This window comes from Maniola jurtina, chromosome 9 (assembly GCF_905333055.1).
Source record: "Maniola jurtina chromosome 9, ilManJurt1.1, whole genome shotgun sequence".
Lineage (NCBI taxonomy): Eukaryota > Metazoa > Arthropoda > Insecta > Lepidoptera > Nymphalidae > Maniola > Maniola jurtina.
This window is the reverse complement of record NC_060037.1, coordinates 8,608,111-8,635,143: the sequence shown is the minus strand read 5'-3', so window position 1 is coordinate 8,635,143 and position 27,033 is coordinate 8,608,111. Positions and strand designations below refer to the sequence as shown.

General features: G+C 35.8%; 1 protein-coding gene and 1 long non-coding RNA gene across 2 annotated transcripts; one reads left to right on the top strand and one right to left on the bottom strand.

The window, feature by feature from the left end:
- Positions 1-2,795: 2,795 nt before the first annotated feature.
- Positions 2,796-26,119, top strand: LOC123868140. Its single transcript, XR_006796597.1, has 3 exons — positions 2,796-2,921; positions 12,103-12,107; positions 26,107-26,119. It is a non-coding gene; the product is annotated as an uncharacterized LOC123868140 (long non-coding RNA).
- Positions 2,920-16,301, bottom strand: LOC123868139 (methanethiol oxidase). Its single transcript, XM_045910519.1, has 11 exons — positions 16,189-16,301; positions 10,980-11,134; positions 9,290-9,475; positions 7,539-7,698; positions 6,695-6,806; positions 6,035-6,232; positions 5,700-5,797; positions 5,328-5,512; positions 4,825-4,974; positions 4,152-4,270; positions 2,920-3,265 (listed from the first exon to the last, which is right to left on the bottom strand). Exons 1-11 carry the CDS (start codon positions 16,196-16,198, stop codon positions 3,217-3,219), a joined length of 1,422 nt encoding a protein of 473 aa, XP_045766475.1. The 5' UTR covers positions 16,199-16,301; the 3' UTR covers positions 2,920-3,216.
- Positions 26,120-27,033: the final 914 nt, after the last annotated feature.

Below are 27,033 nucleotides of genomic sequence, written 5' to 3'. Positions count from 1 at the left end.
ATGGCAGTTGGATGTAGCCTTATTAATGCACGTCTATGTCTACTCGTACCTTATGTAGCAATTTCGTCATATTAGTTTCCCTAACAATCTCAACTATGCAATAAATGTTCCATGCACTTCCGGCTCTCTCTGATCTCTCTATCGTTCGTTACCTTGCGAGCACGGTTATTATTCATGGAACACCACATAGTTCTAAGTAGTAAGTACCTACCTGTACTGAGGTACTGAAGCAAATTACTCTCCAAACTAAGTACCTTCATCAAGCTCATCCCAAATATCCGCTGACTTTGAGCGTACTGAATAGAATCTTAACTAAGTGTTTAACTATAAATATATTGTGTTACAAAATGATCCATACAGTCATAATGTACTAAAGTTATAAATACAAGAACCAAGAGGTCAAAACCTCTCCTTCACTCTCTCCATACAAATCACGTTTGACGGAGGGACCTACCTATAACTCTTAGGTACCTACCTACGAGTATAACTCTTCACAAGATACATCGTTTTTAAAAAGAGGGGTGTTATAAGTTTGACGCGTGTATCTGCGTATCTATCTGTGGCATCGTAGCTCCTAAACTAATGAACCGATTTTAATTTAGTTTTTAGAAAGTTACAGTTACAGTAACTAGAAAAGAGTTGATCTTTTCTAGTTACTGTAACATTCACTTGTCGCGGGTGTTATAAATTTTTAATTTACATTTGTGTTCTGTAACGTATAATGCAATAAGTACATAACAATTATTTAATATATGCAAGTACAATACAAGTACCTTCTACTTGTAATTTCCATGCAATATTATAATATAAATTTTTTTGGTCGATGGATTTTTATTGAAATCTAGAAAAACTTGAACCCGCGGCGGTCGAACTTTCGGTCCAGTGAATTGTTCAGAACTAATGTTTGCCCGTTCCATTGATGTTTGAATAGGTCTGAATAGAACTACTCGGTCTCCGTGCTTAAGCACAAATATATCCGCTTTTCGGATTGGAAAAAGACTTCAATTTATATAGCTAATACCAGATTTTATTCACTTCTTTGTTCATGTCAACATCAACATAGCGTTGCATAAGCTTTTTACTTAAAAAAAAACATTACATAAGTTCGAAGTGGGGAAATCGTGCTGAATTTTTTTTTCAATTAATGTCTATAAACAGACTAAATGCTGATTCCATAAGTGTTCCGTTGATAAAAATATTTTCATAGTACTTTTCTCATTCATTGAATACTGCGATACAAGGATAGCTGTTTAGTTGTAGGTATTCATCCAAAAATCTATTACTTAGTACCTACATATTTTTGTCATCTCAATTCGGATGAATTTCGACATCGATAATATGATTCGATAGCATTTCAAAGTTTATTAGACGTAGTCAAAGTCAAAGCCAAATTATTTATTCAAATTGAGTGCTATTGAACATTTTCTGATTGCAATGATGAGTGGTGATAATAATTAAGTACGTTAACTTAAAACTAAAGCTACGAGGGTTCCGAACCAAACGTGCCATAAGACAGAAATCCGTCAGGCGGGTTCAAATATTTTACAATAAAAATTAAAAAAATCCTCCTGTATCAAACCTGAAACAACTTTTTCAGGCTCAGTAAGACTAGATTTGTTGAGACGACGCGACGGCGAGGCAGTCTTACCCCTTGCAATTTAGTAATCGTGTTAGGTAACGGTTGCATATAAATTGTTCTTTTGTTTGCTATTGTGCCATCAACGCTATTGTTTGTTGGCCCCCTTGCCTCATTACGTCACTTTGCAGTAGTAAACACCCCTGTGCTAACATTTACAGGTTACTCTATTATAAAATTTCACTACTTCCCAATAGGCAGTGTACCTACTATGTAATATCAACGGCTTTCAATATAAAGGTGATAGCGTAGTGATTATTATTATTAGCTATTTAGATTATTATTAGACCCTTGTAAGACACCCATATAACAGACACGACGGACGGACAGACAGACAAACAACAAATTGATCCTATAAGGGTTCCGTTTTTCCTTTTGAGGTACGGAACCCTAAAAACTAAGGTATGCCTTACTTAATTTAGCTCTAATGTACTAAACTGGCATTTAACAATAATACAAGCGTTAAAATAATCCCACGTCATTTGTCTGTCGTAAATTATTTCAGTGGAATCAAATTACGCAAGTCATAAGATGCCGGGAACATATTGAGGGTCGGGCGGGAGGCTCAGTTATGCGAAATGCGAGAGGGAACATCTTATGGACCGTATGTGAACGTTTTCGGGGGTTATTCCCCACGTAATGGTCTGCCTAACGTCAGTTTAACTTTGTAAATGGCTAGGTAAGTTTCGAAGACAGCTATAAAGCTAAAAAGGTCAGAAAAGAAGGATTTGGCTAGATCAATACAGTACAGTGGGTATATTATGATAGTTCTGAGGAAACACTTAGTGACCACCTGAAGGAGATTGCATTAGTATAGCGTTTTCTTATATCTAAGACTTATAACGACTGAAATTAATAAATAACACATCAATCCTATTCCGTTGATAGGTTACCTAGTATCGTTGTTATTTGTCAAAAATCGTACCTATCTTTTTGCTAGAATTGACTACGTCGCTAGGTAACTAACTTATCGACAGATTACGGATAGATCGATTGTTATTACTTATTAATTTTGGTTGAATTCAGATGTTTGCTTAATAGGTTTTGGCCTTGATGGATGAAATAACCGAACATATTATTTATTTTATGCATATATTTATATTCAAAAAGAAACATTTTATTCTTATATTAAATAATTTTGTACAAAAAATTATTTCTTTGACCAGTTAATCATTTAAGAATATTTTGTTACATTCCTTTATCAAACAATTCATATTATTATGCTTACAAATATAATAGAATAACGTTAGCGTATAAAAATATTGGCACAGCGTCGCTTATATATGTTTTCTTCGAAGAGGAGTTTATGCGTAGCGTGCTCTAAATAAACGTAGTTTGGTCCTCATATTAGTATTAACCAATCAACCTCAATAGATACGTTTTAGAAATTAATATATAGCTGTGGTTGTGGTTTTCCCTGCAAAAATACACACCTAGTTTTAAATTTACGCGGGCTCAAAGATTTACATATAAATCTTTTAGCCATCATCTACAAAATTTTGTTGAGTTTGATTGGTTAATAATTATTTTTGTAAAAACCAAACTACGTTTATATGGAGGGCGTGCTAAGGAGAGTTCCCTTAATCCTCGGCTAACCAAATGTCAGAAGTGCAGTCACCTCCCGGATACCTGAAACAAGAAGTCATTTTGAAATGAAAAGATTGGTGATGTAGATAACTGATACTTTTTATATCTTTAAAGATAGGTAGGTATCTTTCTATTTCTAGATTCTTTATCGATAAAAACTGCACTTGGCTACGATCGCGCCAATATTATTATCTCTTGTAGCGTGATATTTTTGAGAAGACATATCAACGCACGTAAAATAATATGTCAGTTATAGTCCGGTCAATTTAGACACAAGTGTAAATTAAAAATTTATAACACTCCCGACAAGTGAAGGTTACAGTAACTAGAAAATCGGTTCATTCGTTTAGGCGCTACGATGCCACAGACAGATACACAGATACACAGATACACAGAGACACAGATACACAGATACACACGTCAAACTTATAACACCCCTCTTTTTGGGTCGGGGGTTAATAAAAATAGTGGTCAAATAACCAAACCGACAGAGCCAAATATTGGTGGAGAGATGGGGTTTACCCAAGGTTTACCATTACAAATAAAGTGTTAAAAATCCCCATCGATCCTATGTATGCTACAAAAGTTATTCGGGGTCAAAGGTCAAAATTTGAGGTTTTTTAGATTTTCTCGAAAACGGAAGTTTTATCAAATCTCAAACCTAAGTTGTAGATCTTAAATTTTTTTACAAAAATGGGTTAATAATTTTTTTCCTAAGAGTAACCATTCCTGAGATATCGAAATTCTAAGAGTCACATTATACATTATACACTACACTACCTCATAGGTGGCGTGGAAATGTGGGCATGGACTGGTTCTGGGAAGAATAGGTAGGTATGGCTTTGAACAAGATTTTTACATTTTTGAACACTTTTGAATTCGATTAAGAAAAAAATGAAACATTTAAATGCAATGCTAATGAGGTTACCTCATTTCATGCGGCAAGACCGCTCCGTTCGGTTCTTTACCAAAGTCGACAAGGAAGTCTGGATCCAATTTTATGCCCCCGTTCACCGTGTCGACGTCCAACTTCACTATCCAGCCTCCCTGAATTATAATAAAATGCAAATCAATATAAATCTCCATCCGAGCGATAAAACGGTATCTTCTGACTGCATGTATAATCTCCTTTTATTATAAGAATCACGTCAAAAAATATCTGTAAAAGGGTCTTTTTTTATATAAAAAGAAGTTGAAAATTCTGTTTAGTGCAAAGATGAATGATATTAAACTCCTAGTCATCATCTTTACTCCATAGTTTGTAAGTGTAAAGTAAACTATGTTTAAAAGTGTAAATAGTATTGAAATTGTTTATTGGTTTGTCCTTCAATCAAGCCGCAGCAGAGCAATGGATTGACAGACCTTGATAGTGACATAGTTTCAAATATGGCTAAGATTGTTTTGTTTCCTTTAAGTCTCTTAGAGAAGAATCGTATGTAGGTACCTATAGGTATTCCTGATATCCTGATTTTCCTGCAACATGTAGGTGCATATGCATAGCACTCATATATAGAGCAAGTCAGCTAGGGAGCGTAATAAAAAAGGTGTATTATTAAGGACAAAATAGGTCGAAAATTTTGTGAAGAAAGGTGAAAGTTTACCTCTTGCCCCATTTGAGGGTAAAATTGTTTGTCCCAAGGCGAGTAAAGAGACGAGGACACGTATAGACGTTTTCCATCTAAAGATAGTTGCAGCATCTGGGGACCTCCGAACAGGCGTTTCCCTTTCACTGTTACTGGTTTTGGCGGTTCCTTTATAAGGAAAGGTAAAAAATATACATATAGAGAGGTATTTTATATTACAAACTTAATATACCTAGTACAAGTGTAAATTAAAAATTCATAACACACCCGTCAAGTGAAGGTTACAGTAACTAGGAAAGAGCTGATAATTTTCAAACGGCCGAACCGATTTTCTTGGATTATAACTAAGAACACTCTGGATCAAGCCACCTTTCAAACAAAAAAAACTAAATTCAAATCGGTTCATTAGTTTAGGAGCTACGATGCCACAGACAGATACACATATACACACACCAAACTTATAACACCCCTCTTTTTGGGTCGGGGGTTACAAACATTTTTTTACGTAGGTATATACTTGCCGTAAATTCTTTATCCTCGATTAATTTAAGCCCATAGTTTGCAATTTCGCCGCCCAATTGTATACGACCTGTGAGTTTTGGTCTCTTCGGATCCGATACATCGTACTGTCTCACATCACCGTGAAGCCAGCAAGAGAAATATAAGTACTTGTCATCCAAAGATAATAGAATATCTGAGATTAAACCTGGAAAAAGATGGATAGGTATGGTATAGTATTTTCAACAGGGAATGAAGGTGCCTGAAAGACCCATATACCTACGGCATAGCGTTAAACTACCAAGGTAATCGTGGTAATATATAACTTATCAATAAATGCACGAAACTAAGAAAAAGCTCATTAGGACCTATATCTATTCATAAAATTTATTTACCATTGACTTGAGTTTCTTCACCATTTTTCAAAACTTTTTTGGCTGGTATATCAATTACTTTCTCAGTTGACCATTTTCCGTCATCCAATTTAAAGAATCTGGTAAAAAATAAAATTAATATAGAAACCATGCCTATATGGACTTATATTATATGTTACATAGATATGACCATAGTTTTATTACTAAATATTATCTAAATACAAAAAAAAAGTGACTAGCTGACTGGTCTATCTAATTTATAATTAGATGCATCTTTGTTTATCTATAGGTAGTAATATTTTTTTACGCACATTTAAACACTTTTTGCCTGTTCAATAAATCTGTTCAAATCTTACCTGTATACGTTGGCCTCAACGGCGCACCCAACAAATCCTTCTGCGGATTTAGGATCATGAAGGAATCTGATTTCGAGTGGCGCACACCCTTCTCTCCCTAAATCTATAACTTGCTGTAGCTCTCGGGTAGACCATTTGTAAACATTTAGGGATGTCCCATACCTTTCTGGGTTAGCGATATCGCTTGGATGGAAACCTCTGTAGAATAATAATAATTAGAAAAGTCAAGGTTGAAATAGATCAAAAAAATATGCATGGAATTGAAAAATCCGTCCTGTATGTACCTAGTCACTAAAACATTCATCCATGAGGAGGATCCTTTGAAGAAGAAAATAACCGAGATATATAACTCAACGGATTGCGAAGCTGAAGTGGCAATAGGCAGGGTAAGTACATGGTGTGAAAGATAAACGTTGAGATCCCAAGGTTTTAGAATGGGGACCTCTCACCAGAAAGAGCAGAGTACCTACGCATATGTCAATTAGGTTGAAAGATGACATCAAATGAATTGCAAGGAGGGAGGGATTCAAAAGGTGCCTGACCATGGTTTGTGGAAGTCCCTACAAGCGGTGGACATCTATTGATTGATAATAATGATAATGATGATGATTATGAAAACATTGCAAAACTCGGAAAAATGATAACAATTCTAATACTTACGTTTTAAAGAACTTCGGAGTACCCCATTCGGAGGAAATCATTACATCGTGATAAGGTTGGTACCAAAAATCGTAACCGAATTTAGCAAGTCGCTCTCCCTTCGTCCATGTCCCTAAAACGTAGTTTGTTTACAGTTTGGAGCTAGGGTTGGGAATGACACGATTTCGAAATGAAGTTATACCATAAAGCTCCATGAGAGCTCCATGAAAGCATAAGACTCCATGAGAGTTATACTGAGCCAGTATAGCGAGCTGCTTTTTTTTTTTCTTCTCTCGTCTGGCTTTACACTGATTAGCCAATGTCAAGTTTGTAGTTATTTACAAGTTAGGAAAACTATATGTATAAGTATGGACTTCGTCTGTGCCGGCGCCCGCCGACATACACGCGGCGCCCCTTTAGAGCGCTTCTTAGTCAGTTCCTCGGTCAGTTCCGCCACCAATAAACACCAGCAGGACACAAAAACCGGCCACTTCTAACAAAAAAAACACTCCAAAAAGTCACAACGCGCGCGCCAGCAAACGCCACCACAGACAAAGTCCAGCGAGCTGCTGCTTCTTTTTTAATCTTTTTTTTTAGCGGACTTTTATAAGTGACCTACAGATATGCCAACCTTACAAACTTAATTAGAATCAAACAGTTATTAAACCTAAAACTAAAAAAATTTGAGGTAATCACTTACAAACTCCTACAGTACATTCATTGCCGAAATGCTCTTTCAATTTTCTGTTTTGTACGAGGCAAATACACTGGTTCTTGTAAGTCCTACTCAACACTAGTTGGAGTTATAAAATCAATCAAATTATCTCCCCTACATCAAAGCACTCGAGAGGCTTCAACCGTTTACCTGTCACTTTCAATGTTTTCGCATCGATGAGCACGAAATCCCCTTTTCCGTTTTCATTCTTATCACCCATCGTGGAAATCATAATTTCACCAGTCGCCAGGCAGTGGGCCGTGTGCGGGAAAGTGCAGTTGAATGACCTCATCTCGGAGCCGTCGATTACCTGGTAATGAGATTTTCAGACTATGAATTTTGATAGGGGTTCCCTAAATCCCTAAGGTATTTACAGAGATTGAGTATACTTATTTTTTAACTAATCACTGAGTGTTTTTGTATTATGATGCGGGCGTAGGCTGGTTTTATTATGAAATTATTTTGTAGAATACGTACATGTGTTGAAGACTTGGATGAATTCATACAAGGCTGAGCATGAAATCGGTAATAATATTTATGTACAAAATGATGACCCGCAACTTCGTCTGCGAGGATTTAGGTTTCCTCCAATCCTGTGGAAACTCTTTCATTTTCGGGCATAAACTGTAGCCAATGTCCGTTTTCAGTAAGCAAGCTAACTCTGTACCAAATTTCGTCCTTTGTTAAACGGATGGATCGTGAAAAGCTAACAGACAGACAAATACTGAAAACTCTCGAAACTCTTTAATTTTGAGGCATAAAAGTAGCCTATATCCGTCTTTGTGATGCAAGCTATCTCTATACCAAACGTCAAAACTAGTTAAATGAAAGAGCCGTGAAAAGGTAACACTCAGACACACTTTCGCATTCATAATAAGAGTATGGATTTTAGAGAATCTAGAACAACCAAAAAGTGTTTAAATAGTTAGTAAAGAGTTAAAAATTATTCGGCGCGAGTCGGAATGTTCAAAGTTAGAGGACAGATTCGGGATGAGCTCAACGGAGATAGTTAGCGAGTAATTTCACTTTAGAACTATGTGGTGCTCCGAGGAATAATAATTATGCCTGGGTTGGGCAATGATGAAGTTTTCGGGGATATGCATGTAATAGTGGTTGAAATGTGGCATTAAATAAATTCTACTCATATTATATCTAGCGATTTACTCACTAGATTTATTTGTACGCTGGTTTTTTGATATATGGAAGTATTTTATACATTTCTAATTGCTTATGGGAGATGTATGTTTGGAGTTTCTCTACATGGCGCCATCAGAAATGAGGAGTAACTGACATAGCTAAATAGTGAAACGATATGCTTTTACATGATGCAACACAAAGAACATATTAATCGCCATTATCAACCGATAGACTTCCACACAAGATATGGTTCTCTTTTAGGGATGTTCACACGCCACGGTCTTGTGCCGCCTGAATCCAGCGGCTCCCTGCGATTCGTTTGATGTCGTCTGTCCACTTAGTGGGGTGACTTCAAACGCTGCGCTTGTCCAGTGCGAGGTCGCCATTCCAGCAACTTCGGACCCAAACGTCAATTTCTTTTCGAACTAAGTGCCCTGCCCATTGCCACTTCAGCTTTGTAACCCGCTGAGCAATGATGGTTACTCCGATTCTCCTAAGGATCTCCTCATTTCTGATTTGATCACGTAGAGAAACTCCAAACATATAGCTTTCGGTACAACGTATTTGATAAAAGATTTACACCCTTATTCAGAAACGTTAATATGAGGCCTCATAGTGCGCTCAAACGCACAGTGTAGGTTCCACCAATCAGATGACTGTATCACGTCAATTTACAATGATCTGATTGGTGGAACCTACACTATGCGTTCAAGCGCACAGAGACCTCATAGTAACGTTTGTGAATACGGGCGTTAAAGTCTTACCTTATGCAGCTCTGGTTTCCGAGGATTGGTGCCAACATCAACCGTGAATACCTTACAGGAATGAAGGCTGGGTAAGATGAGCAAGTTTCTCTTAAGTTCGGGGTTGTCATAGCAGCTGGAGCAGACATTCCAGCCGCTGTGATGAAGCTCGTCACCCACGCTGCCGGTGTAGGTACGATGGATGACCTTAGGAAAAAGTATCACTTTAAATCCTCTTAATAAGGTTTTCTTATATTTTTGGTTACATTATGATGATTACATATTACGGACAAGACGTACCCAATATAAATAGCAGCAAGGGTCACATACGAGGTTCTCATGACATTTCTAGATCTCGTAGATTTTTTTTATTTTAGTAAGTATCCATTTGAATGTCGGTTAGGTTAGGTTATTAAAAAAAAGCTGGGGTAATGCTTTTTAAAATTACTGATCTATAATTTTTTTGACAAACATAAATCAACCATTTACCTAAGAACGGTAATTTTCGCTCGAAGGTATAGGGATTGTATTTTTTTTGATAAGTTGATCTTCATTCTGACATTTTACCATTGAACCTGTATTTTTAACCCCTGACACAAAAAGTGGGGTGTTATAAGTTTGATGTATGTATCTGTGTATTTGTGTATCTGCCTGTGGCATCGTAGCTCCTAAACTATTGAACCGATTATAATTTAGTTTTTCTTGTTTGAAAGGTGGCTTGATCGAGAGTGTTCTAAGCTATAATCCAAGAAAATCGGTTCAGCCGTTTGAAAGTGTCAGCTCTTTTCTAGTTACTGTAAGCTTCACTTGTCGGGGCTGATATAAATTTTTAATTTACACTTGTCATAAAGTTTTTCATCATAGAGACTTTAGGTTGGTGAATATTTGAAATTTACATATCGGATTAAAACATTTGTTGTACATGCTGCAAATATTGATTTTAATTTTAACAGAAACTCACGACCGCATTTCGTACATCTGTTCCAAACCGAACCAAGCTTTTATCGGGCTGCCCTTTAATATGCACAAAACAAACAGAATATCTGAAATGCAATAATCTGTGAACTTCCCGAATATTATAATATCTGTTCGGAGAAAAATCTTTGAATTACATTCAGAACGTTTCAAGAATACTCATAATAGTTTGCAAAGATGGGTCCTCTTGGGACCTCTCGTTATGAGAGCATTATCATTATTGCGATAGGAAGGTCATTAAATAGAGTATTAATTGAATGCTGTTATCCTCATCATTATCATCATCTGAATACTTTGTTGACCCACTACTGAGAACAATTCTCTTCTCAGAATGAAAATAGTTTAGACTTTAATGCACCACGCTGGCAAAGTGCGGATTGGCAGACATTACACACATTTGAAATTTCCTCGTATTCGTATTTCTGGTCATATATACGAACTGACATGATGGCATTTTAGTACAAGCACTCTAACACTTGGTGTGCATTCTAACACTTGGTGTTCGATCCAGCATATGTGTAGCAAATTTCAAAGTTATGCTGAGATAGTGAAAAAACATTTTCCGACACAAAGTGTATAATATAGGTCCGTCTCCGAGATGCAAGCTATTTCTGTACTCATCAAACTCATTTCTACGAATGGACCATGAAAAGCTGCAAACAGACAGACAGATACACTTTTGCATTTATAATATTTATATGGATTAGGTAGGTATTAACATTATTAATGCATATACCTGGCTATACGTAGGTGAATTAGGGTCTACATCGACAGTAGCGAGATAGTCCTGTTTCGTCTGGTCTGGTTGCACACAAACAACGTAAAGTAATTCCTCCCTGGGGCCATTACGGAATGCGTCAAGTGGGGACGCGTAGCCTGGCCCGCCTTTACCTGTACACAATGAAATATTAACGTTAGGAAAACGTATGCTCAGGAAATTTGTTTAGAGCGTAACTCGGATTAATTTATGGTATACGTCGTTTTCTTGGAATTAAAGGCCATAAATATTTGATAGAGGTAAGCGGCGGCACGCTGAATAAGTTCAGAAGAACTTGACTCTATTAAATATTTATGGTTAGGTACTTATTCTCAACAAAAGTTAGAACGGAGGCCGTAGCGAAATTCTGTAAACGCACCGGTGCTGAATCCGGTCAAAGCACCTCTCTCATCGAGTAGGCAACATAATTTATTCTAGTTACGATTACCATAGAGACCTTTGGGGACATGGGGTCATGAGACGGTGAATTTTGCTTAATGCAAAAAGACTTCATTTCCCTAAAAGATTTTAATATGGGTACCTTCAAGTCAAGAGTGAATAGGCATCTTCTGGGCAAGCGCGCTCCATCTTGGGCTACATTGTCATACTTGCCCGCAATTTCAATTGCAGTCAAGTGCTAGGTCTATAAATTAAAAAAAAAAGGACTGGTTAGTTAAAAAAAAACAGCCTGACTAGTCAGTGCAGGATTTCTTGGAACCGTTCTACGCATGTAGGCTTGGTTCAGTAAATATTTTTATAAGATTTAAAGTAACGAAATCTTTATGTAACACGACACACTGGTCGCTATACGTCATACTTGTAGGTACCTTCTCTTAACAGGGCTCTCTCCGTCAGTTGTTTCATACAATCGTAGTTTCAATTTCATTTGAATATTAAGCAACCAAAGTCCATGAGATTTTGCAGACATATTCTAGAAACTAATATCTGTGTCTGTGGTGTCTTAGATTTTTCTAAAAATATGTAGTTTTAAAATTACAGGGGCTCAAAGATTTGTGTGAAAATTTTTAAGACCGCGTAACTTTGAAACCGAATATTTTAACAGAAATCTGGAAAACCACAGACATAGATATCAGTTTTTTAGAATATGTCTGCAAAATTTCATGGACTTTGGTTGCTTAATATTCAAATGAAATTGGAACTACGATTGTATGAAACGAGTGACGGAGAGAGCCCTCTTAATTTATTCCCAAAACTAAAAAGACAATTTATCGTAAGCGATGTTTCCTATTTAAATGATGTAACGATTTTCATTTGCGCCCTTTTCTGTAAAACTCTATCAAGCAAAGAAAAACTGTCTCATTTAATTTTTTCTCCCCTTCCTTTAGGTGAGACCCGCAATTGACTGGGAAAATGAGTTTCTCTGTGGAAAAGTGGAACTGTCAGATTCAATTAATAGTCAATAGATATCGTAATATCATTATGCCTTACCAGATAGCTGTAGGTATCGGGGGAAATAGATTGATATTTTTAGCACCAATAAAATCTTTGGTAAGGAAGAAAATAATAATGCTAGGTGCACACCGTTTTCAAAATAGCCAAAGTGCCTTACAAGAAAAATTCAGTAGTTTGCTTTTATTCACAGATTGAAATTAACTCCTAGACCTAGCCTATAATATATTTTTTGTCTTTTGTAGTAGGTGTAGACACTTAGTAAGTATTGTTGTAACTCCCTGCCAGACACCCAAAACAAGTTTTACCATACGCTAATAACTGGTATACGTTCATGATTTATGAACTTCAAAAACGCAATTTAATTCAAAATGGCAGACAGAATCCTCAATTTCATATATTTATATAGATATAAGCAAGAGAACAGGACTACTTGTACATAAAGCTGCTTCGAAACAAACAGCTTTGTACCAACAAGCGACGTAATAGCGCTGGATTTGTTGAAACGACAGAGAAAGATACTTGCCCCATGCAATTTAGTAATCACATCAGGTAAAGCTTGCATATAAATTACTGCTTCATTCCGTACAATACTATTAAGTGTTAGATGCCATGGGGCATTGTTTATTTAACTAACGGGCTTGCTTCGTTACGAAAGCTTAATAGTGCAAATGGACATTGCAATTTGCTGTGTTTTGCACTCTATTCTTTCGCTTTTCTTTATTATAATTTCGTATAATAGGTATATCTTAGTCCATCTACTGAATTTTATCAGATTTTCGCGTCTGAAACCCCTCAGCGTCTGAACATGAAAGTCTTTGAAATCAGTGATGATTTACGGCTTCGAAGCATGATCGCCGACTATAACATGCTGAAGGAGGCCGCGGAGCGGGTGCTAGAGCTGTCCGCTGACGCTCACCCACGCCGCAGAAGAAGACAAGGGAGAAGAAGGAGACATTACGCTCATCTTCTCCCTCACTAAAAACTGTGCCGGTTTAACGCTGAGACGTCTCAGTCGCATACGACACCCGGGATCCTGAGACGCCTTTAACCTGACGTGGGTATGCTATATGAATGCAGCATCAAATGCATTGCCAGTGAGCCCCACATACCCGCTTTTGAGCGGCATGCGGTAAAAAAAAAAAAGAAAAAAAGCTTAATAAGTATGTAGGCTCAGAGTCAATCAGCGGCGATGGAGAGAGCTATGCTTGGAATATCCGTAAGCGATCAGACATTGCACAGTGAGACCTAAGCCTTCTTTTTACCTACGAGGATATGTGTGAAATTTTAACTCACCTATCACCTCAACCACATATTGGTGAGTTCAGGTTAGCTCATTTAACACTTTTCTTTCTATAGTTAAGATAAGTGAGGGTATGTTCATGAGGGGTATATATCCTTGGCGACTACACCTGTCTTTAGTGACTAAGCAGTAAGCAGACTTTATTATTGCTACTACAATGTTTGCATGGTATTTAACAAATTGCAGCGTCCACTTGGTACTGAATATTTACTGTCACAGCTATTAATCTAAAGGCATTATAAAAATTCTTGAGCTAGTTGAGTCAACTATGACTTTCTATTAACTTTATAAACATTTTCTTAAGCTATCTTGCATAGCATCTCTCAGTTCCTTGGAAATAGAGATTATATACCCGGCGTCGCTTTGAGGACCTTTGATGTTATTGCCTCAGGCAAGAGTAATTTACAAGCCACTTTGAGTGTAAGACTGTCAGCTCTTGCGTTTTAACCTTATCCTTTCAAAAATAACTTCTACAAGAATGAGTTTAGTTATCAAACAGTTTTATTTGGCTTCGTTTTAGTATTTTTGATTCAAAATTTTTCTATTATTACTTCTACTAAACTGATTCCACGGTTTTTATTCCCATGACAATGCCACGGTATGTGAGCACCGACCCCTCAGCCTGCAGTCTTGTTGATGCAGGTGGAATCGCCACACAAACCGATCTGCCGATTGCAATAGCGTAGATATTTTTTAACCTCCGACCCAAAAAGAGACGAGTGTATGTGTGTATCTGTCTGTGGCATCGTAGCTCCTAAACTAATGAACCGATTTTATTTAAGTTTTTTATGCTTGAAAGGTGACTTGATCGAGAGTTTTCTTAGCTATAATTCAAGAAAATCGGTTCAGCCGTTTGAAAGTTATCAGCTTCTTTCTAGTTACTGTAACCTTCACTTGTCGGGAGTGTCATAAATTTTTAATTTACACTTATAATTTAATTTAATTATTTTGTTTGTTTCACAAAACCATTTCCTTCTGAATAAATATAACCTACTTACCTACCTAATATGTAATAATTCTGGGCCAAGTCAGATCCTATATTTTATATAAGTATAAATATAAGTTCAGCAATTTGTCTTTTCTAAAATAAACTGACTGGTCACATATTTTTACAAACTAAGAAACAGAGGTATACATACCAACTTATCTGTTTCTCATGTATTCAGATCGAGTCATCTCAAAATACGCTACTATGACGAACAACTCCACGGGGCACGGACCATGTCATTTCTGATATAAAAGGTCAAATGATAAAAAGAATCAACATTTTGTTTTTTCATGCATTGATAAGCAAAGATAAGCTAGATAAGTTTTATTCCTATAAATTGTTACATTTTTTGATATTATTTCGAGGTATCACACTAATATTATAAAGGCGAGAGTTTGTGTATGTGTGTGTGTGTGTATGTTTGTTACTCCTTCACGCAAAATCTACTGGACGGATTGGCCGAAATTTAGAATGGAGATAGATTATACCCTGGATTAGCACATACCTAGGCTACTTTTATCCCGGAAAATCAAAGAGTTCCCACGGGATTTATAAAAAACCTACATCCACGCGAAGGAATTTCGGCATCAGCTAGTAATATTATATTTATGTAATGTAACTGCATATCGCTACTAATATCTCAAATGTGTTCGACGATTTGTCCTAAACACCCGTACTTATGCAAGTTCACTCTTGTTGGCCTTCTAGCAACAGATCGTATGACATCGAGTGAGCCAAATATCGATTTTATTAAACTACCTTCAATAAATAAATTGAAAACTTTATATCATTTCTGACAATTCAAATCAATTTTTAAAAATAAGCTTGCAGTTTTTTTATCTATGGTCAAAATCGAATAAAAATCTCTTCGATAATTTCTGAACTTAGTGCGTACAGTCCATACAAACTTAGGGGAGTGGATTTGTTTAGTAAATAATAGTACCTAGTGCTGCTAAACGATTATTGCGATTCAGTATACCTACTTGTATCTGTATACCTGTGTGTGGGTATATAGGTTACTAAGTTGTAGGTATATATTATTTCAATAACAATCACGTCTGCGTTACGATAGATACTCATTAGCATGCAGCATGGCCACCTTTGGGTCTGACACCTGCATTTTTTAAAAGAGCGACTTAGTTTGTGTTTTGATTAAATTATTATTTATCTTTTGTTACTACTCCTTATTTATATTTAGTATGTATTTAGTATTTTGCTCGATTTGATTTATTGTAAATCGTCCTAGCTACTACAAGCAAAACTCAAAATGAAACCTTATTTAATATATTAAATAAGGTTTCATTTTGAGTTTTATATCGATATCGATTTTATGGTTGCTAGATTTTCTACTCGCGCGGTGCGCCAATACACACAATTTACCTGTGACCTTATTCAATGATAATAATTATTAAATAGGAACCTAACCAATTAAGCTTTGACTAGTAATAAGTATTCTGAAAATGACAAAAATAGTAAAATATACTTACAACAAGCCATTTTGTGTGAAAAATCCGTAACTAATCACAAAGTAAACAACAACCGAACCGGCCTCAATACGACCGGTCGCAAGCACTGTCAATGCGTATGAGTGAGATATCAGTATAAACAAGTTACTGTGATATACATTATACATACTAAAATGATCTATAAAAGTACGCTGGAAGAGGTGTCCCATACAAAATGACAGTTAAATATTGTATTTTTAATACTAATTCACCGAGCGTACTGGGAATTAAATTTGACACTGTGTCTACAGCCCTCTTTCGCTGCTGGCGAAAATCCACTGTCGAAGAAGAATATCATGCATTCAGTCAATTACAGCAATTGAGACTGTAGCAATGATTGATGCAGCTTTTTCGTAATCGACCAGCTGGTCTTGGTGAAATGCACACAATTCTGAAACATGTCCCATCAGTCATTACTAACATTTAGTAAAATTACGAAGATCAAATTACTTCAAAAACAGGTTGACAGTCGCAGATCCAGCGTACTTCTATTAGTAAAGGTCAGTGGATATACATATACAATATATCTTTCTCACTCTAACACACAATATAGTATTCGCCAATCACAGAAAAGTTTTCCGTGATTGTAAGACTATAACACAGATTAAAGATACATAGCACGCGACAAGTCGAGATGGCAATCGCGGTGGGAACGCCCCGCACACCCGCACAACCGTACCAATTTAAACAACTGTGTTTGTGAACATTAAGGTTGATTTATTTCTGACCGTGCACGTGAAGAATTGTGTGGTGTCCGTGCAATTTTTGTCTGTTAATGTATTTGCACCCAGATGGGCTATTGACGTTAATGTGTCAGTGATGTGTCCTTGCCACATACAAATCTATTGTCAACTAGTAACCACCATTATTAAATAGCCATTATTAAATATTTATAACACCCCCGACAAGTGAAGGTTACAGTAACTAGAAAAGAGCTGATAACTTTCAAACGGCTGAACCGATTTTCTTGGATTATAGCTAAGAACACTCTCGATCAAGCCACCTTTCAAACAACAAAAAAACTAAAAATTAAAATCGGTTCATTCGTTTAGGCGCTACGATGCCACAGACAGATACACAGATACACGCGTCAAACTTATAACACCCCTCTTTTTGTGTCGGGGGTTAAAAACAGACCTCTGTGCAAAATTTCAGGTTTGGGCTGCGAGTTGGCGAAAATCAGTGGAAAGTCAGTTAGTGAGACAGGACTTTTCATTTTACTGTATGAGAAGATTGCACTGAAGCGTTACTGCCTTGTTCGTACATGCTGTCTAGTCTAGCAGCTGTAAAAGCTAAAACGTGCAGAAGTCAGCTATCATTGTCATGTCATTGTCGATTTCTGCAACATAGTTTTAGCTAAGCTAAAATTCAATTTATAAAGAGCAATTGCCGTGAAAATGACTTGCCATAGCTAACTTCTGCAAATTATTGCTAGTAGACTTGGCATAATATAAATCCGGCCTAAATGGATTCCACGCGGACGGTCGGTCACTATCAAAATAAACGCGAACATTTTTATCACATTTGCAGAGTCAAGGTTATATTTACAAATAAAATATTGTGCATTTTCGATTTATAAATAACTATACTTAACAGTAAAATAAGTAAATATAGCTATTGATAAAACTAATTAAATAATTTAAAATTAATTAGCCATATACTTTGCATTTCGTTAATAATAACAATTAAGTAGGTAAACCTTGTTTCTAATTTGAACCCCTAGGATATACCCCCAGTTTTCTCATCCACTTTTAATGTAGGTACCTACCTATCTTTAAATCAAGAGTGAATAGGCATCTTCTCCAGCATGTTTGATTGCAGCTAAACGATAGTCTATATTTTTTTTTAAAGAAGGTAATACGTTAAAGACGTAGGTAATAAGTAGGTAAACATCAGGTAATATTTACAAGTTTTAAAAATAGATCAGCACGACTTTTAAAGTATTAAATGAATTTTTTTCTAAACTGAAAGTATAAAAAGGCATAGGCATTTCGATGAGATTTTAATTGATCTAATGCTCTGAATATAAAGATAAAGGTAGCAACCGTTCTTGCTAATAGCTTCCTTGTAAATACACAAAATGATATTGGTATGCAATTATCAAAAGAACAGAATATCACAAGAAATGTAGGTTTAAATATTATGGTTGAGAGCTTTATAATATTATTTTTTTTGATATTTGATATATACTCACAAATATGAGAACCATGCATCAAAGGATATGGAGCAATAAACGAATGTCGCTTTAACGAGAACAAGGTAGAAATGAGACAAAATTTAAAGGGACACGTAGGCATATTTCGTAGCAATTTGGGTAAAACAAGCGCGTCTCCTACACAAAATATGCGAGCAACGATGTTATTCAAGGAGCGTCGAGTCTTTAAACTTGCAGATGGCAACAGCAAAGAGTGAAAGACATGCGATACAGAAACAAAAACTTAGATATACGGGTTATACGTATTATGTACATACACAATTTGAAAACCTAGATAAAACCTTCAAACTTTGAAGTCCTCAGCTTTTGATCTTTGTTACTTTGAGTCCAATTAAAGAGTTTTTGTCGCCCATATTTTTTATCTTATAGGTATAGTATTTTTAACCCGCACCGTAGTTGATCATTTTTATAAATCGTCACTTAATATTTCGCTTATATTAAAATTTTCATTAACACAATAGCACACTGAGTAATATGTAATATCATTGTTAATTTATTCGGCTGGCACAATAAGTTTAATTCTAAAGTCTTCATGGTTTTGAACTTTAGCGTCGAGCTAAAACTTTTTGCCTTCCCACTTTGTGTTTGTGCGTGTGTGTATCGGTGTCTTTTAAAATCCGGCGCAAACTGGAATGCTGATGGAACTCGTGTCTTATTGAAATGTGTCTGCTAATGTTTTTGAACAATATATGCCAGAGAGCTTTGTCCTTATTCTTCCACAATAAATCCGCAGTCTTCTCCTTAATCCGTCGCATATTTTCCTGGAGTCTCCTGGCTTTTATTTCCATTTGTATGAGCGAACGGGTCGTATTTGTCAGGAGGCGGTACAGGTATTCTTTCCTCCTCGTCTTTCTCGGCTGTGTGGTCGCATTTATCATGGGCTCCCATTCAGTGTCCTTTGAGTCGTGGACAGCGTTCGTATGTTTGATTTTAGCTCGTAGAAGGAAGCCGGCTAATATTACCGCTGTTATGAAAGCTAGTATCATTAGTGGTTTCGCATGTTTGTGAAGTGGTTTCGATATAAAATGCATGACAGTTGTTTGCTACATTATCTCGCTGGGTAGGAGGTTGCGCGTCTGTGCCGGTAAGCAACAAGTCACGTGGTCTCGCGACGGATCGCACGGCGCCCTCTCGCGGCCTGGGCGCGAACGGCACTGAGTCTGAAAACACGCCGAGCGACGCTCCCTACGAATTTCCCCAATGACTTTTCCTCCTCGATGTGGGAACGATTATGGAGGAGGTAACCATTTTGCTAAACACTAACTGTACTAAAGGTACGACAGTAAAATATATTAACAAAATTCAAAAAGCTGAACCGATTTTCTTGGATTCTAGCTAAGAACACTCTCGATCAAGCCACCTTTCAAACAAAAAAACTCAATTAAAATCGGTTCATTAGTTTAGGAGCTACGATGCCACAGACTTATACACAGATACACACGTCAAACTTATAACACCCCTCTTTTTGGGTCGGGGGTTAAAAAATAAACTCACAGATGTGAGGAAACCAGTACTTAGTCAATTAAAAAAAATTAAACCCCGACTGCTGTTTGCATTGCACCTGTGAGTTCAAAAATATGTAGAGATTCTACCTATACAATTTTCAGGTGATGTAATTCTATACCCACTAGTATCTTTAAATAGTCCAGAAAAATATCGTCTTGATTTTGAAAGGCCTATTCAGCAATATACTATGTATTCGTATTTTTTTCGTCTTTGCCTCTATTTTGTATTTTACAGCCGCCATTTTGGTTACATATAAACATTGTCCTTCCTGGAAACTAATTGCGTGGTTTGGACAAATGAAATAGACACCTCATAGATAAAAATATAACCTAGCCGCTTTTTTGGAATAGTTCTCAAGTAAAGTATCTCATATATCTATTATCTACATACATAGACAAATTGTACCTATATTTTGTTGAGCTTTTTATGTGTTTTTCTGTACTAATTTTGTGGTGTACAATAAAAGTATATTCATTCATTCATTCATTCATAGACAGACGTGAAAAATATAACTCGTATTTGGTGTCGCGCAGTCGGGTAAAAGACGTTGTTTTGGTTTTTCGCTCCATGTAGCTAGGTGCGTAAGTGGCATAGGGCGGGCGTGAACCCGTCTCACCTCTCGTAATGTAGTCTATCACTATCTACCCGCCTGTCGATATTATTTGTTTTACAACGCCTTTGTATTCGTACCTTTCGAACGTTTGATTATAAATGTGTACTCACTTGAATTGAATGGAAGGTAGAGTTCTTTTTTGTGGAAGTAATAAATTTAAATCGACTTGTTATCGGGAATCGTTAGTCCCTGTTTCAACTCAGGATTTTCCCATCACCAGCTCACTACGGAGCGCAGCTATGATATGATTTGTTTGACCATGGCCTAAAGATAAAATATAATAATCTATAATCTTCAGCGGTAATGCCTAATCACGAAGTACTCGACTAAACCTCGTAATATCAATTAAAGTTAATTAATTTTAATTACATGAACGCTCTAATGAAATTTTTCCCTTCTAAAAAAGCCGGTCCAGTGTGAGTCGGACTCGCACACAAAGTGTTCCGTACTATCGTAAAAGAATTAAGACTTTTTAATTTTTTTTTGTGATGTAAGCACAAATTAACGGTTTTCGGATTTTTCATAAAACATTGCCTCCTGACAAATTTCATGATTCTATGTCAACGGGAAATACTCTACTGGTTTTGATTTCCTTGACGGGTCTTGACACACAGACAGACAGGCAACGAGGTGATCCTATAAGGGTTCCTTTTTCTCTGGAGATACGGAACCCTAAAAACGTGCCCTTACGGACTTAATTGAACATTTTCCGCCTAAAGCATTTTGTTAATTATAAAATCAGTCGAGTCACCCACTCCCTGGCCACAAAACCAATGTTTTGCTTTGTATTAAAGCGTAGCTAAGTACCTCAAGCATAATTTCTCGTACACACGTTTTAATGGTAAATTATTTTGGCACACTTTACTAAAGTTAACAGTAAATAAGCTGTTTACCTAATTATTTTGTATTATGTTCGCATATAAGTACTGCTTATAAAATAGACCTATTTTCAAAATATTTTAAAACATAATTTTCTAAGTCTTTATACAAATCGAATGTTGACTACAATGAGACTAATTCTGTTGTACACAGTCTCTAAACTAAAACTTGATAGGTATTAATCTAGTGCCATCCTTGTCCACAAGGAGCATTATGAAAGTGATATTAGGTATATTTTGATCTGTCATTTCAGTATAGAACTAGCCTCAGAACAACAAAAGAACAGATTTAGCCTCATTTCCTAGATTTAAAGGTTTACCTACCCGTCATTGGAATAAGGACTAATAGATACATACGATCTGCAATTGAAGTCTAAACACATTACCGTCTACATATACACATGAGCAAAAAGTCTACAGTGATAAAAATATTGTACTGGTCAAAAATATTCCAAAAGTAGTCGGGTAAAAATACAACAACCATGAAAAACGTATAGACGAAACAATATTGCTGAAGGGATTTAGAGTGAATGATTTTAATAAAATCATGGCTATTGTCTCAACACAGCTTGCGCCGCAAGATAAGGAACCCTCCCTTAAGTTCTTTGTCTTGAATTGATTTTTAGAGGGTTAAAAAGGGTCCATAAAATATTTAACAGTGTCGTCCAAAAGTAGAGATGGGGCATTATTGCTACTTTTAAATCATTTTCATTGGGTGAAATCATTCTTTTTCTTTACCGTGATTTCACATATGATTTTTCGCGGTAAATTATTTTTCAATTTTACATCAGTTGGCTACTTTAATTTAACTAGGAATTATAATCATTATCAACTGCACTCTTTAGCATCTTAGCTCGGTTAGATGACTATGCGCGTGGAAAATGTGAAAATATTTTACTTCGTGATTTTTCAATCTTCTTTGAACAGATAATGTAGCAAGCTAGTATAGAATTTTATATGAAAAGGCTTTACATATGATTTTTGACATGCTACCTGTGAAATGGTCCATCCCTATCCAAAAGACGTTATAAGTTGACTCAAGTGCCGATAAACGTATCGATTTCGCAGCTCAGGTTCCTGAAAGGGGTTTGTATTGAATCCGTAGATATGAACGAGTGGATACAATGCCTCCTGAAAGACTTTTTAGGCATCACATATTGATTTCCTTTCTTGTGAAAGTATTTGACCGAATGAAAAGTCGTTAAATATAGATATTTTATGTCGATCCCTGGGATGTTGATGGGATCAATATGCGCTACTTTTTATCCCGAAAAATCAAAGACTTCCCACACAATTTTTAAAAACCTAAATCCACGTAGACTAAATTTGTGGACATCATAATATCTATTTGGTTAGCTTGTATTCCGGAAACGAATATAGGCAACTTTTTATCCTGGAAAGTAAACGAGTTTCCACTGTATTAAAAAAACCTAAATACACGCGAATTATCTACTTGTTACTTGTTACTTTGCATCCTGGAAACAGAGATATTAGGTTCCATTATCATCCAGTGCAAGCCTATCTTGCAATAGGCTTGTGATGAAAAAAAGAGCAAAGCCGCGAGTGGTGGCTAGTATGATTTAAATAAATAAATAAAATAAATAAATAATGTTTTTATTGAAAGCAGCTTACGACTAGTTTTTTACAAATGTCTAATTATTAATTACAAAGTTTTAGTTAGACACTTACAACTAAAAATAATTTAGTGAACCTTACAAAACTAGCACAAATTATTATTGATCCGCTGTCCCTAAACTCGGTGTATTTTAGGCGCTCTCCTTTACTAATTGAGTCTGAGTAACAAGTGTGTAAGTGATTTACGTGTACTAAGGAAAATTCGCGGCAATTTTCTAGTCATATACCTAACCCTGAGATCACGTATAATATGCTAAAAAGCAGGACTAGCTACCATTAGGATTCCTCTAGAGGATTGTAAATTTTCATTTAAAGTACAGTTGTTTGTGGGAATAACCCATTAAAGAGGGGCGGCCGGAATGCTGTTCCGGCTTGCAGCACGTGATTAATTGTTTGGAATGACTTTGACTGCATTGACACCATTCTACAAGTGTAAATTAAAAATTTATAACACCCCCGACGATCCAAATTATTTGAGTTTTCCAAAACATCATTTTCAAATAAATAATTATTTATTTAGACAACGTCCATCTTGACAGCTTGACATTTGTCTATTGACATAATATTATGAACCTAACGGTTATGTAACCTTCTTTTCTACAAGAAAACTAGAAAAGAGCTGATAACTCTTAAACGGCTGAACCAATTTTTTTAGATTATAGCTAAGAACACTCTCGATCAAGCCACCTTTCAAACAAAAAAAATCTAAATTAAAATCGGTTCATTCGTTTAGGCGCTACGATGCCACAGACAGATACACAGATACACACGTCAAACTTATAACACCCCTCTTTTTGGGTCGGGGGTTAAAAATATATTTATATGAATTTTGTGGGAATGGAAATATTATAGTATTCAAAAATATAAATAGAATTATATTTTAATACAATGTTGTAGAAAACCTTGATCATTACGTGGCGTACTTTTTTTTAGAAATATCAGTTTTTCGAAATTCCTACATATTTTGGTGATATTTCAAAAACTACTTTTTGGATTTGGCCGTTTTTGAACAGAAGGACTGAAGAATTAACCAACTTCTCAGCGTTTTCTCAAACTATTTAAATCTCTATTATGTGAACCGAATAGAAGTAAAAATGAAGCGAATTGTTGAAAAACAATCGTCCACAAAGAAAACGAGGAAGTTGAGTCATTACGACCGCCCAGACAACTTGAGTGCCAAGTTTGGTACATTTGAAGTTCACATAGAGCCTGAAAGGTTAACTGAGGTTCTACGTTAACTGGGTTATTGAGAATCGACTTAGATTTTATGCTTGATGCTGATAAATAAATAAAACCTTGAAAATGTCAAATTCCTAAAATGTTGAATTTGCAAAATGTTGAGTTCTGAATTGTTGAATTTTGGATTTGCAAAATATTGAATTCGCAAATGTTGAATTTCTATTCCCAAAATATTGAATCCCAAAATAGTCTAGATTGATAATTTAAATCATTTTTTTTTATTCAGATACAACTTAGACCTTGACTGCAATCCCAATTACTGGTAAGTGATGATGCAGTCTAAGACGGAAGCAGGTGAACTTGGAAGGGGTATTGCAGTTTTTGTTACACCCCTATGGTTTCTACACGGGATCATACCGGAACGGTAAATCGCTTAACGGCACGATAGGATGGTAACTAGACAATTCATACACATAACAACTCGTCTACAATTTGGAGTGCAGAGCTTTCAACGATTACTGGATGGGGTGAGACATGAGCGTTAGACATGATTTTCGTCTTACCTACTCATGTTCATTTTTAGACCTACCTGTTGATAATTATATAGAGGTCATTGAGCATTATATTTTTAAAAGTCCGTCAGAGTCTGCAATAACTCACTATGACCACTATGACAATCATGGGTAAAGAGTTCCCACGGGATTCCAAAACCTCAATCCAAGCGGAAAAATTCGCGGGCATTAGCTAGTTGTTTTGTAATACTATCAAAGTATTATAAACTGAGTTATATTCGCCTAGTGTAATGTTTCTACACTCACCTAGCTGAATACTAGTCCCCGGGCGATACAGATGAATGAATATAAAAGCTGAATAACGTGCTGGGGGAAAACATTTTCGTCCGTTATAGAGAAACAATATATTTTTATTTTTGTGATCCCTTTTTTGAGGTTAAAAGGAGTTCGTAAAAATGTTTTTATTTTATACTTACTAGAGCTTTTGTGTACAGCTTTATACCCTTGTTATGATTAAAGCCTTAAGGTTAAGACGTAGGTGTTATTGAATCACTCAGTGTATTTTAACATTGTACTATATTTATATTTTTGAACTCAGAATAATCCAATTTTCATTTGATATCCCACTCGATACAACAGAAAAATTTTTTAGAGATTCCCACTTTTTTAGATGTTAACATCCATCATGTCGATTTTTTTCGTACAAAATGTAGCCTATGTCAACCCGACCATAATGAGAAATCGATTGATACCTCATTCATCAAAATCGGGTTAGTAGTTTAGGCGCTACGTTGGAACACAGATAAATACAATCCTACATACATAGACAGCTAAAATCATAACCCTTCCATTTGGCTTTGCCGTAGTAGGGTAAAACCCACGCCTAGACTGAGACATTTACTTCCGCTAAAGCTATAATAACCTAACCGTAATATTACCTACAGACAAGTTAATCTTGTGGGGCCATAAATTCATATTTACATTATTTACTAAGGGGAAAAAGTTTAGCCCGAGACGGTGATAAATTGTGTAAAAGGTAACATTAAGGTCCAAATAATGTGTGGCTTTATCACATGTGGCTTATATATTTTCTCAGGTAAACGAAGTGTAACTATTACGAAATAGGTAGGTACTCGCGTCCACAGAACATATTATTTACATATCATACTGATATGTCTTTAGTTAATCACTGTTCATGGATAGAAATACATTAAGAGATGATATTAGAAGTTAAAATTAAGAGAAGATATTTTTTTAATATTCTGAAAAGAATAACCGCCAGTTTCTTGGAGGTTCTGCTTAGTAGGAAGAGCATTCCGAATCAGTGGTAAAATCAGCGAATATTCAAAGCGCTTGTAAAAGTTTATTTGAATAAAGAATCTTTCAAGTAAAGATTTTTATATGAAACTGTGAGGATGATGCTGCCTGCCATTGGCGCAATAAAGTGCCGTAAGCCTACTTTGTCGTATTAGTTTATAAATTGCGAAAAACCAAATAAAATATAAATTTCGCGGGCAGACCGGTCGCATCCACCTTAAGTGCGGAAGTAAAGTTGATCAATTTTTGTGTATTTCTAATTTAATTATTCGCTAAAATTTGTTTACCTTTATAAACCCAATATATTTTAAACGTAGTTATTCATTATAAGTTTCATAATATTAAATACCCAAATATTACATTTTTAGATTTAGTTAACTGTTTCTTACAGTTACGTTATTAAGAGAAGGATTCAGTTAAGGGACATTTAAATTATGTGAGCCTATATAAACCTAAAGTTTGGGAGCTTTTAATAGAGTTTGAAACTTCATAAAGAGAACCCTATAGAGCGAAGACACATATTTGATGTTGAATATCAAAAGCTTTTGTGTAACTTACTTACTCATTGTTTTACTTTTAAAAGTGCTCCAGTTAAGTAACTATACATGTTTAATATCGTTCTATGATTTGTTTAAGTGAAATAATTTTTCTGAGGTAAATAAATCTTTTCGAACAAGTAAGCTTTTATTAAAAAGATAAAAATTTAGTACCAAGGGAGAGCGTTCGAACCGCAATATCAGCTATCTCCCTTTTCATATCACCATAATCAGTCAATAGACTATAATGAAATTCCAAACCACGTCAGGTATCGCAGATTGTGTCCAATATGCCCTGGAGGGATGCATACAGCACACGCCTATACCAAATAACCACTATATTTTGATCCACCAAAAAATTGCTTATAGTTTTTAAAACTATATAGTTAAGGTTTATTTCAGCGTGTAGCTGGACCTTCTTATGCTGGGAGGTTGC

Excerpts from the sequence above, each read along its gene's own strand:
- LOC123868139 (XM_045910519.1), bottom strand. Across the intron at positions 7,699-9,289 it reads GGAAACCAGAGCTGCATAAG|GTAATCGACGGCTCCGAGAT; the intron begins GTAAGACTTTAA and ends TCTCATTACCAG. Across the intron at positions 5,513-5,699 it reads TGAAGAAACTCAAGTCAATG|GTTTAATCTCAGATATTCTA; the intron begins GTAAATAAATTT and ends ATCTTTTTCCAG.